This window comes from Myotis lucifugus, unplaced genomic scaffold (assembly GCF_000147115.1).
Source record: "Myotis lucifugus unplaced genomic scaffold, Myoluc2.0 scaffold_1469, whole genome shotgun sequence".
Classification (NCBI taxonomy): Eukaryota; Metazoa; Chordata; class Mammalia; order Chiroptera; family Vespertilionidae; genus Myotis; species Myotis lucifugus.
In genome coordinates, this window is record NW_005872517.1 from 1 (window position 1) to 12,194 (window position 12,194).

General features: G+C 39.7%; 1 protein-coding gene across 1 annotated transcript in view; it reads right to left on the minus strand.

The window, feature by feature from the left end:
- Positions 1-3,098: 3,098 nt before the first annotated feature.
- LOC102431880 (TBC1 domain family member 23-like) overlaps positions 3,099-12,194 on the minus strand; it is a 31,207-nt gene continuing 22,111 nt past the window's right edge. The window contains exons 2-4 of the mRNA XM_014449859.2: positions 5,981-6,092; positions 4,524-4,629; positions 3,099-3,359 (exon numbers count right to left, since the gene is read on the minus strand). Coding sequence (XP_014305345.1) covers positions 3,151-3,359; positions 4,524-4,629; positions 5,981-6,092 — 427 coding nt within the window. The 3' untranslated portion in view covers positions 3,099-3,150. The remainder of the gene's footprint in view (positions 3,360-4,523; positions 4,630-5,980; positions 6,093-12,194) is intronic.

Below are 12,194 nucleotides of genomic sequence, written 5' to 3' on the forward strand. Positions count from 1 at the left end.
TTTACAGTTTACATTAATACTATTCTGTACATTAAGTATGTTTAAAATGCTATTCAAACAAGAAGGAAAAAGAAATTTCTACAAATCCAAGATCTGAGGTTTATACCAAAATTTGGTAAGACCCTCTATCTGCCATTTTTTTGATATTGCAGTTTGACAGGGAATTTTGTAGAAAAGGCCCTGGTTTGGTAATTCAGGTGCCAGAGACAGAATTGGATTTATATTGGTAAGATTACCTCCTCCTTAGTCTAAATACTTTCCTGCATTATAAGTGCAAGGCTTATAAACTGAGTAGGGGCATAGACTGTAGGAACAAGTGCCTAGTTTGTGGTCTCATCTTCAGTTAAAGTGGGACATCTCAGGGAGTCAGCCTACTCATTTAATATCTGTGTACTGCAAAGGTACTCTGTACTGCAAGGCGCTGTGCTTGATAGAATTCTACCCATGTTTTATCTGAATCTATAATAAAAAGATGCATCATAATGGAGTTCTTCTAGCACCATTTTGTGGAGCTATGTTCTATCCAAGGACATTAACACTGACTTTGGCTGAAGTACTGTGATACATTTAGAACTCTTGAAAACAGTAACTGAAGACACCTGACAAGACAGCGTGTCACACAGTTCATCATAAAACCCCTCCCTCTAGTACTAGCCACCACCACCACCACTCCCTAGGCTGAACATCGTGCCCCTTGCTATACTAGCTCTGTTATGGTGAGAGGTACTAAAGTATACTAGTAGGTAGTTGAGAGATCTAGTATAACAGAATGTTTCCCAAATATGAATTCCAGTCTTGGCTCTACCTTGACCGTAGCCCTGTGTCTTGGCATCTCTAAGTCTGTTTTCCTTACATGAAGCACGATGGCTTCAAGGTAGTACAGAGGTTCTCCACTCTGGTGTATATTAGAATCACCCGAATTTTTAAAATATATCCATGCCTAGGTTCTAACTAGTTTATTTATACTTGAAACTTCAAGTACCAGCATGTTTAAAAGTTCTTGGGCTGAAGAGACAGTATCCAAAGAAGATATATAAATCGCCACTAAGCACATGAAAAGATGTTCAACATCTTTACTTGTAAGGGAAATGCAAATCAAAACCATACTGAGATGCCACTTCATACTCATTAGTATGGCTATAATAAAAAAACAAGTGTTGATGCGGATATGGAGAAACTGGGATGCTCATTCACTGCTAATGGGAATGCAAAATAATGCAATTATTGTGGAAAAGTCTGGCAATCCCTCAAAAGGTTAAACATAGAATTATCATATGATCCAGCAATTCCACTAATAGGTACAATATCCAAGAAAAATTAAATTACATGTCCACACAAAAACTTGTACAAATTGTTCATAGCAGGCCTATTCATAATAGCCAAAAAGTGAAATCCAAATGTCCATCAACTGCTGAATGAATAAATGTGTTATATGCATACAATGAAAGAGTCCTCAGCAACAACAAAATAATATATGCTACAATATGGGTAAATCTTTAAAACATTACAATCACAAAAGACCACATATTATGATTTATTTATGTAAGATGTCCAGAATAGGCAAATCTATAGTGACAGAAAGTAGATTAGTGGTTGTTTAGGGCTGACAGTGTTGCAGGGAAATGGAGAGCTGGCTACTAATGGGTTACAAGGTTTTCTTTAGGGGTGAAGAAAATGTTCTACAAATGATTGTGGTTATGGTTACATAACACTCTGTACTAAAAACCAATGAACTGTACATACTAAAAGGATGAATTTTATAATATGTGAATGATATCTTAATAAAGCTGTTAGCAAAGAGAGAGAGAGAGACTAACTTCAGTTGATTCTAATAAGCAATCAGTATGGAGAACCATTTTAGTAAAGCACGGGTGTTCATTTAAACTTAGGTTCAACTCCTGATTGAATCACACACCAGAAGTGTGATCCTGGAAAAATCACTTAATCTCTCTTTCTTTGCTTCAGTTTCTGTAGTTGCAAATCAGAGATACCTAGGTCATTGTTTAAATGAGAACGTACACAAAGCACCCAAACCTAGTATAGCGTGTTATCACACAGCCAGTAGTAAAAAATGGTAGTCAATTAACTAGGAAGCTCTAAAATAGCGGTTCTGTACCTTGGCTGCACACTGTAATCAACTGAGAAGCTCTTAACAAAAACTAATGCCTGTGTGCTGCCCTCAGAGATGTTATTTAATTAGTCGGCTATGCAATCAGGCATGGGGATTTTTAAGAGTGCTCCCAATGATTCCAATTTGTATCCAAGGTTCATCAGTGTGCAGCCAAACCACTGCTGTAGGTTATGATGAAAGTTTCTTTTGTCTCTAAAATCCTCACCACCTGATCCATAGCACTGGCTACTCCAAGAATTCTCTCTGGCCCTAACCGGTTTGGCTCAGTGGATAGAGTGTCGGCCTGCGGAATGAAAGGTCCCAGGTTTGATTCCGGTCAAGGGCATGTACCTAGGTTGTGTGCACATCCCCAGGAGGGGGTGTGCAGGAGGCAGCTGGTCGATGTTTCTCTCTCATCAATGTTCCTAACTCTCTATCCCTCTCCCTTCCTCTCTGTAAAAAATCAATAAAATATATTTTTAAAAAAAGAAAGAATTCTCTGGCTCATGAGTGCAGCCTCCATCACTCATCCCTACATATCTGTCTAGTTTCAGCTTAAGTATTACCTGCCCAGGGAAGCCAATCCTAATCCCCAGGGCAGGTTAGGCTACCCTCATTATACATTCCCATAGTGCTCTCTACTTCACCTTCCTCACACTCGGCACACTTCTGATTACCTCAATGCCTCTATTTCTAGGACTATGATCCAAGCTGTAACCCCAGCACCTCACTTACAGTAGCATTCCAAAAATTTTACTTTTCACTTAGACACTATAATGTTATTTTTATGTTACAGATGAAGAAATTAAAATAGGGATACCACTAAATAAGTATGAAGATATATATATACTCTAGAAGCATAAATTCTTAAAGAATCCTTAAAAATTTTTTTATAATCACTAAGTCAAATAACAATTATGATTCAACCAACCTTCAAAATTATTTAATCCTTTTACTTTACCACTAAAATATATATAACAACTTTAACTCAAGCAAACTAAACCTTTATTCATTTTTAAAATAAGTAGTTAAATCACATTTTACCTGGGTATGTACTTATTCATGATAGCATAAAAGCAGTTGTATAAATCGCTGCGTGGCAGTTGAAGACGCACCAGTGGTTTGAGTAGATGTATCCAGCTAAGGGACATGCTATATTTAATGTTACGTGATTTACAATAAAAGGTAATTACAGATTCAATATCCAAAAGTAATTCTGCTGCCTTCTCTTCTGGCACTGAAAGCTGGCCTAGAAAATAAATGTCAAAATAAGGTTACCAAGGGCCTGTTAGAGGCTGTTATTGGACATAACACTTATTTACAAATATATAACAAATACTATATTAGTGCACTTAGAGCAGCAGTTGCCAACAGGTGGTCCGTGGACCACTGGTGGTCCATCAGGTCCAAAAGGTTGGCGATTGCTGATTTAGAGCATGACAACACTATGTGAAAGTACATCTTTCCTTATACTTATTCAGTATTTACTAGCTGTTCAATATTTACTAACTTAATAATATTTGACTTATATATACAAGTAGATCAAACAAGAATGGACCATCTGAAGTAGAAGAGCAGGAGAGAATCATAACTCATATTCTTGGAAAGCAAAACTGTTTTCTAAACAAGAGATTATCATCTACCCCATGATGGGCAGCTACCACTACACCCTTGCCAAGGGCAGGGAAAATGATTCATTCTCTACCTCCAAATTCAATTTCCTTTGCCCACACCAGCAATGTTTCCTATGTGGTTAGTAAACAAAAGCTCAACTAATCAATAATTTAACTAAAACGTTTTTCTACAGTAGATCATGACCTATGATTTATAGGTAAACTTTTGGAATACAGCCTCCTTTAATTTAGGACTACATAAATTACATAAGTATTAATTACACCAAAAAAAAAATAAGACTGCAACAAAATTATAAAAATACTTAAAGAATTCAAAACATGATGCAAAAGAACACTAAAACTTGGGCTCTCTTTCTTAAAATATTAAACATTATTTCATAAGATGTTCAAATGAAAAATTCTAAAGCTATTTACTAGCGCTTTAAAATTTGAAGTATCAGCTGTAACTGGTTTGGCTCAGTGGATAGAGCGTCGGCCTGTGGACTGAAGGGTCCCAGGTTCGATTCCGGTCAAGGGCATGTACCTTGGTTGCGGGCACATCCCCAGTAGGAGGTGTGCAGGAGGCAGCTGATCGATGTTTCTCTCTCATCGATGTTTCTAACTCTCTATCCTTCTCCCTTCCTATCTAAAAAAATAAAATAAAATAAATAAATAAATAAATAAAATAAATAAAATTTGAAATATCCCAAGTAATAGTAAGATAATAAAGAATGATTCCTCTACCCCAAAATTATTATTTCCAAAACTTTTTACTGTTTGAAAACAATTATTAAACTTACCAATAAACTCTAGACAATCTTTGTGAATAGTGTTCTGTTCTGGCAGGTCTAAAATACCATCCCATGATGCCAAACTATCTCCTTTTCCTGCAACATTTAGAGCAATCTGGAAGAAAAAAAAAGCAACTAGCTTCATATGCTATCTTTCATCCTTGGAAAGATGCTATAACAATGGAAAGGCCTGAATTTAGAAATAATAATGAATATTTCAAAGATTACAAAGTAATGTATCTACACTTCACCAAATGCTGAAACCTCAGTCATATTCCTCCTAAATTAAATTGTACTACTCCATGTCAACACAGTGAATAGAAGAAATTACATAAAATATTTACATAATTACATATGTAAATTTATTTTAAACAAATATCATCAATGCCATATAGCATGAATGTTTATGTCAACCATGCATATTGAAATCCTACTGTGATGGTATTTGGTGGTGGGGCCTTTGGGAGGTGATTAGATCATGAGGGTGGAGCCCTCATGAATGGAATTAGTGCTCTTATAAAAAAGACACCAGAGACTGCCTTTTCCCTCCAGCTATGGGAGGACACACACATTAAGAAATTACTATTCTTTCAAGTTTAATGATATTACGGTTATTTTAAGTCTTTATCTTTTAGACTTTCATACTAAAGTATTTTAGTGTGCCATCAAGGATTTCTATTTTTGTGTGTGTGTTTTTTTGTAAATTTGTATTGATTTCAGAGAGGAAGGGAGAGGGAGAGAGAGAGAGAAACATTAATGATGACAGAGAATCATTGATTGGCTGCCTTCTATATACCTCACACTGGGGAATGAGCCCACAACCCAGGCATGTGCCCTGACCGGGAATCAAACTGTGACCTCCTTGTTTCATAGGTTGACACTCAACCACTAAGCCACGCCAGCTGGGCCAATGATTTGTTTTAAAATAATCCAGTGTGGGGAGGAAAGGACTGGGATATTAATCAAACAAGATTGGCCAAATACTGATAACAATTAAAGCTAAGAGGAGGCTCATTATACAAGTGTCTCAACTTTGTGTTTTAAATTTCTGTGATAAAACATTCAGAATACTATGTACAGTTATAATTCCATTTCTTTTACATATATATGTGCAAACAGGAAAAAAGTAAAAAAAATATACACCAAGACATTATTGTGTTTTACAAACAGGTGGTAGATAACAGATAATTTTTATCTTATCCTCTGCTTATATATGTTTTAACAAAAGTAAGTATTTCTATTGTAATCGTAACATCTTAATAAAGAAAACATTGCCTTTCAAAACCTAAATTATTAAATATACCAAACATTACAGAAACAGAGATTTTAGTAAGTTGCCCTGTCTAATTTTCTACATGTGACATGCCCATAGGATAATAGTCTTCTGCAACTAAGACAATTGAAAATAAAAATTCTCAAATATTATTTTTTAGTGATTACATTTTATTAATTTAGTTTCCATTTACCTTCCAAACTTTGGTCCTCAGATCAGCAGGTAGTGGTCTTCCTTGAATTATATTTCTCAAAGTTTCAAGATCACAACCTCCTGCTTCCAGAGCTTCTTCAAGATCTTTTTCCCTAAAAAGCAAGTCGTACTTATTAAGAGATATTTTAAATCTTATTTTTTTAAATTCCAGATTCATTTATAAGCATGGCCTGTTAATGCTGCATCCAAGATAAAAATGTTCTAAGCAGCCAAAGTGCAATCAATACCAAGGCAAACACAGCATTTTGTTTTCTTGGAAGTAAATCTCAGGCTTCATACACTAAATTTACTCTTAATTTGCATTTAATTCTAACAAGCTTAGTTACCTGTTTTCTAAGATTAAAGAAATTTAAAAGGAGAAGAAAGGGCAAGCCGGCTGACAGCATTGAGAAATCACAGTGATAGCAGTATTCATAGTAGTAGTAATGACTAACAATTTATATAGCACTAACTGTGTGCCAGGCACTGTTCTGAACATTTCACATGTTTTTTGTTTTTATTTAATTTTCACAATAACCCTATGAAGTATGTTACATTATTGGCCCCAGTTTAAAGATACAAAAATTGTGGCAAAGATGAGTTATGTCGCTTGTGGTCACATATCTAGTAAATAAGTTGAGCCAGGATTCAAATTTTAAAAGAATGTATGTTCTTAACACAATGCTAGATAATGACAAAGAGGAGAAACAAATTCAGTGAGGAATTCAAAGCACTGCAGTATGAGAGGGGATAGATAGTACATGACTATCTACACTAATAAAAGAGAAACATGCAAATTGGTGTCACTTCGCTATGCCCACCAGCCAATCAGGATGAGTATGCAAATTAATCCAACAAAGATGGCGGTTAACTTGCATATGCAGGCGCAGAGTGAAGACTGAAGGCTCTGACTGGAGTGAAGACTGAAGAGGGGAGAAGCAAGCCTCGTTGTGGCCGCAGTGGAGAAGCCAAGCCTCACTGCGACCACAGCAGAGAAGCCTAGCCTCGAGGCTTGGCTTCTCTGCTGCGGCTGAACCAAAGGCTTGGGTCCCGGGTGCCAGAGGAAAACCGGTGCTGGCAGCCAGGGGAAGGAAGGCCTATTGCGCGAATCTTTGTGCAACGGGCTTCTAGTATAGATATATGACTAGAGCAAATTACCTGAAAGATGGGGGAAATGTGTAGCTAGCAATGGACATTACTTTGAATAAAGCACTTTTGATGTTTCTCTTGAAATTATCATGTTTTCTTTGATTACAATATCTACATTATTAACTGGTACACCTAGTAATGGAGATGAAATTATTTTACAGAATAAATGAAGAACTAGAATTTTCCCATTTTTCAGTGCAAAATCCTTGGTTTCTTTTTGAAGAAACCTTGCTAAATCCCTTACTATTTCAGACAACAAAGTTAGTATTTTGGGGCAACAATGCCTTATCCTCAACATACTTTTTATATCATAAGTAGGGGCTCGGTGCACAAATTCGTGCACCAGTGGGGTCCCTCGGCCTGGCCTGCAGGATTGGGCCGAAACCGGCTCTCCAACATCCCCCAAGGGGTCCCAGATTGTGAGAGGGCAAAGGCTAGGCCGAGGGACCTCATCGGTGCACAATCAGGGCCAAGGAGGGACGCAGGAGGTTGGCCAGCCAGGGAGGGACTGCGGAAGGGCTCCAGGGCATGTCCGGCCCGTCTCACTCAGTCCCTATCGGCTGCAAGCAGCAAGCTAACCTACCAGTTAGAGCATCTGCCCCCTGGTGGTCAGTGCACATCATAGTGACTGGTCACTGGTTGTCTGCCCCCTGGTGGTCAGTGTACGTCATAGCGACTGGTCGACTGTTTGCCCCCTGGTGGTCAGTGCACGTCATAGTGAGCAGTTGAGTGGCCTTAGCATATCATTAGCATATTATGCTTTGATTGGTTGAACGGACAACTTGACAACCAGACACATAGCATATTAGGCTTTTATTATATAGGACTAGAGGCCCGGTGCACGAAAATTCATGCACTGATGGTCTGCAGGCGCTGCTTCAGCTCGGCCCGCAGGCTCCGCCTGGTGCCACTCACAGCCGCCGCTGCCATGTGGGGAGTACAGGCCGCCCTACGCCAGGCCCTGCCTCCCCCACCCCCGTCCCTGCAAGTTCCTGCCTACCCGCGCCTGCTATGCACGCAGCCTGATGATCGGTCGTTACTGTGATGGTGTCCCGACCAATTTGCATATTACCCTATTATTAGTATAGATCAGCCATGGGAAAACTACGGCCCGCGGGCCGGATCCGGCCCGTTTGAAATGAATAAAACTAAAAAAAAAGAGACCGTACCCTTTTATGTAATGATGTTTACTTTGAATTTATATTAGTTCACACAAACACTCCATCCATGCTTTTGTTCCAGCCCTCCGGTCCAGTTTAAGAACCCATTGTGGCCCTCGAGTCAAAAAGTTTGCCCACCCCTGGTATAGATAATACACAAGCAAGCACATTTTTATTGATACAACCACTGTTGGATTTTGGATGCTGCCCCCAGGGAACCACATATATAGTCTCCAGCAGTACAATCATGAGCAAGAAACCAGAAAATGCTCCACCTTACATAGTAAAAGGCACTTCTCAAAAACTAAATACAGTGGGGCCTTGACTTACGAGTTTAATTCGTTCCGTGACAGAGCTCGTAACTCAAATTACTTGTATGTCAAATCAAAAAGTGAACGAGTGAGACACGTGATGCTGGGCTGATGTTGTGGCGTTCACTGTGACGTTCGCTGTGCCAACTAGAGGTGGGGTATCTGAAGCTGGCTCGTAACCCGAATTTTAGCTCACAACTCAAAGCAAAAAATCGGCCGAGAGGTGGCTCGTATCTTGAAAAACTCGTTGGTAGGGACACTCGTAAGTCAAGGCCCCACCGTAATTAAAAGTAACATTATCTTCTGAGCAAGGTGTTTGAAGGTTCAGTTATCATAACTTCAACATTACAAATGTGCTTGTAAAAGCAATTAAAGAGCTGAAAATAAGTTAAATAATTCATAAAAAGCTCAAGTTCCTATCATAGTTTCTTCTACTTTTGTGTTGGGGAGCACATGAGACTTGGTTGGAAAGTTTGTAAGGAGGACATTATGAGAAAAGGGAAGTGTTCGGAAGGCTGCCTGCCCTGTTTATCAGAATTCCGACTTAGGGGAGTGCTGAAGGAGGTGTCCCTAATTATTCCTTGACCTTTCCAAACAAGTCTGTGTACGTGCAGACCCCCAAGTGTTTACTGGAATCCTTATTCCTTAATCTTTTGGGTGTCCTTGCTTAAAAGACACTATAAGCATACATGTCCTCCCAAGATTACTTACCCTGCTGACTGTATCTAAAAGATAAACTTTATCTCAAACTGCTGCTACAATCGAGGCTGCCTAGTCCCTTTGGCCTGGCCTTCCCTTAGCCCTCTCTTTCACAGCAAATGTTGTGTCGGAGTAATCCATTCATCTGTCACTCAGGGTCTGCTGGCCAGCCCCGGCACTTTTGAACAAGCAACACCTAATATTCAAAAGAAAAACACACATCTGGTGGGGTATGATTGGGTGGGCGGTGGTTTTTAAGTCTTTTTTGATTTGGGAAGCTTCTTATTGACTAGCTAAAGGTTGGTGGAAGTGTATGGGACGTTCATACAGCTATTAAATGAAATAGAAAAGTACAGTCCTTGTCCATTTACTCTAGTAAGTGTAAAAAGTAAGCAATTGTTTCCTTTGCTCAGAAGATTCAGGACAAAGCACATCCATTTTGGGGATTGTAAAAAAGCAAAAACGTACCTCTTCCTGGCTCTGTGACACTGAAATTATCTATCTATATACACAAAAGCCTTAAGCGACCGGACAACCGGCCAATAGCTATGATGTGCACTGACAACAAGGGGGCAAATGCTCAACGCAGGAGCTGCCCCTGGTGGTCAGTGCGCTCCCACAGCGGGAGCACCGCTCAGCTGATGGGCACCAGACGCTGGGCTCATGGCTGGCAAGCGCAGCTGCAGTGGTGCCAGCCTCTCCTGTGGACAGTCCCCCTGCGCACCCCTCCCCCATCCGGACTGGCACCAGGATTGGGACCAGCATCTGGACTGACTGGGCGTGAGCCTGCAGCTGCTTCTCAGGTGCTGTGTGATGATGAGCGATGAGCAGTGAGCGACGGGCAATGGCTGTGCGGTCATGGGCAGGACGGTATCGCCCTAGGATGGGCTCATAGAGACAGCAGCAGCAGAGCAGCAGTGAGCCTACTGAGAGGCAGCGGCAGCAGGCACAGTGGGGCCAGGATGAGCGGGAGCAGTGTGGCGCCTGGAGCAGTGTGGCGCCTGGCCTAGGCTCAGGCTCCTCCCCAGCCGCCTGCCGCTTTGTGCACTACTTTGTGCTGTGTGGGACTGATGTGGACAGTGGGCTGGAGCCCAACGAGCTGGTGGATAAGGCTGGGCTGCAGCAGCGTGGAAGTCCACTAATCCCCATAGGCCAGGTCGAGGGACCCTACCAGTGCACAGACCCGTGCATGGGGCTTCTAGTGTTAATATAATACTACAAGTTACTGTCAGTGATCTATAAATGACATATTTTCAAAACTTAAAGAAAACAACAGAATTTCTCATCTGATGTGGCAAAAGCATTGTAACCCAAGTTGCTTTAGAATTACAGCAAGGCAAACACTGAATAAACTTATATGAAGTGAGTTTAAGGTTTACTAGTATATTCAAGCTAGCATCTGAATTAGGTTTTCCTTCCTCAACCAAATGTTGAGTAACTTCTAGCATATGGAAGGGAGGAAGTGGGGCAGGTTAGGGAATTTTCAAGCATTACCAAAATAAATACACATTCTAAATGCTTTTAGGATTAACGAGTTCAATTTGAAATTTTGTAATTATTTTATTAATAAACCACACATTAAAATTATGACTTTAAAAGCCACTAGATTATATTTTTGTGTTCCTGAAACTTAAAGTTACAGAAAACTGGCCACTAGGAAAAAATAACTATGTGTAGCACTTTTTCCTAAATTCTGTTTTTCCTAAAGATGTTATCAAAACTCATTTTCTCTATATAATTTCAAAATTTATGAAAACTTCAGTTGTACACACACCAAACCGCAAATGAAAATAAGACTTGGCTCATCTAAAGTTTTTTTTACATATGTCTTTCTGTACTTAAACCCCAATTCCAACATCATCCTTCTCCAATCCTCCCCACCTTGCTCCCAGCCCCTAGCAACCACTGGTTTTTTTCTGTCTCAACACATTTCTCTATTCTGCACATTTTATTTTTTATTGATTTCAGAGAGGTATGGAGAGGGAAAGGCAGATAGAAACATAAATGAAGAAAGAAGCCCTCACCGGTTTGGCTCAGTGGATAAGGCGTCGGCCTGTGGACTGAAGGGTCCCAGGTTCGATTCCAGTCAAGGGCATGTACCTTGGTTGCGGGCACATCCGCAGTAGGGGGTGTGCAGGAGGCAGCTGATTGATGTTTCTCTCTCATCGATGTTTCTAGCTCTCTATCCCTCTCCCTTCCTCTCTGTAAAAAGTCAATAAAATACATTTAAAAAAAAAAAAAAAGAATCATTGATCAGCTGCCTCCTGCACGCTCCCTACTGGGGACCAAGTCTGCAACCTGGGCATGTACCCTAGACTGTAATCAAACTTGGGATTCTTGAGTCCGCAGGTCAATGCTCTACCCATTGAGCCAAACTGGCTAGGGTGACTCTGCACATTTTATATAGGTAACTATATGGTCTTAGTATCTGGCTTCTTTTACTTATTAGCATGTCTTTAAAGCCTATCTATGTTGTAGCATGTATCAGTACCTACTTTTTATTGCCAAATAATACTCCACTGCATGTATATACTATATCTGAATTATCTACTCAACAGTTAATAAACATTTGAGTTGTTTCAACTTTGGCTATTATGAGTCTCTTCATTTTGAATATACATATCAATAGTTCAACTGGTTAAGTGTGTTTACATATATTTTATTTATTTATTCTTCCTAAGAAAGTCTAGAAAAATTTAAAAATCAAGTCAATAAAATTTCATACCCATTAGGATGCCTATTATTGAAACACACACACACACACAGACAGTGAGTTGGTAAGGATGTGAAGAGACTGGAACCTTGTGCACTGCTGGTGGGAACGTAAAATGGTGTAGTCACTAAGGAAAACAATATGGCTATTCTTCAAAAAATTAAAAAAATAGAACCAACATGT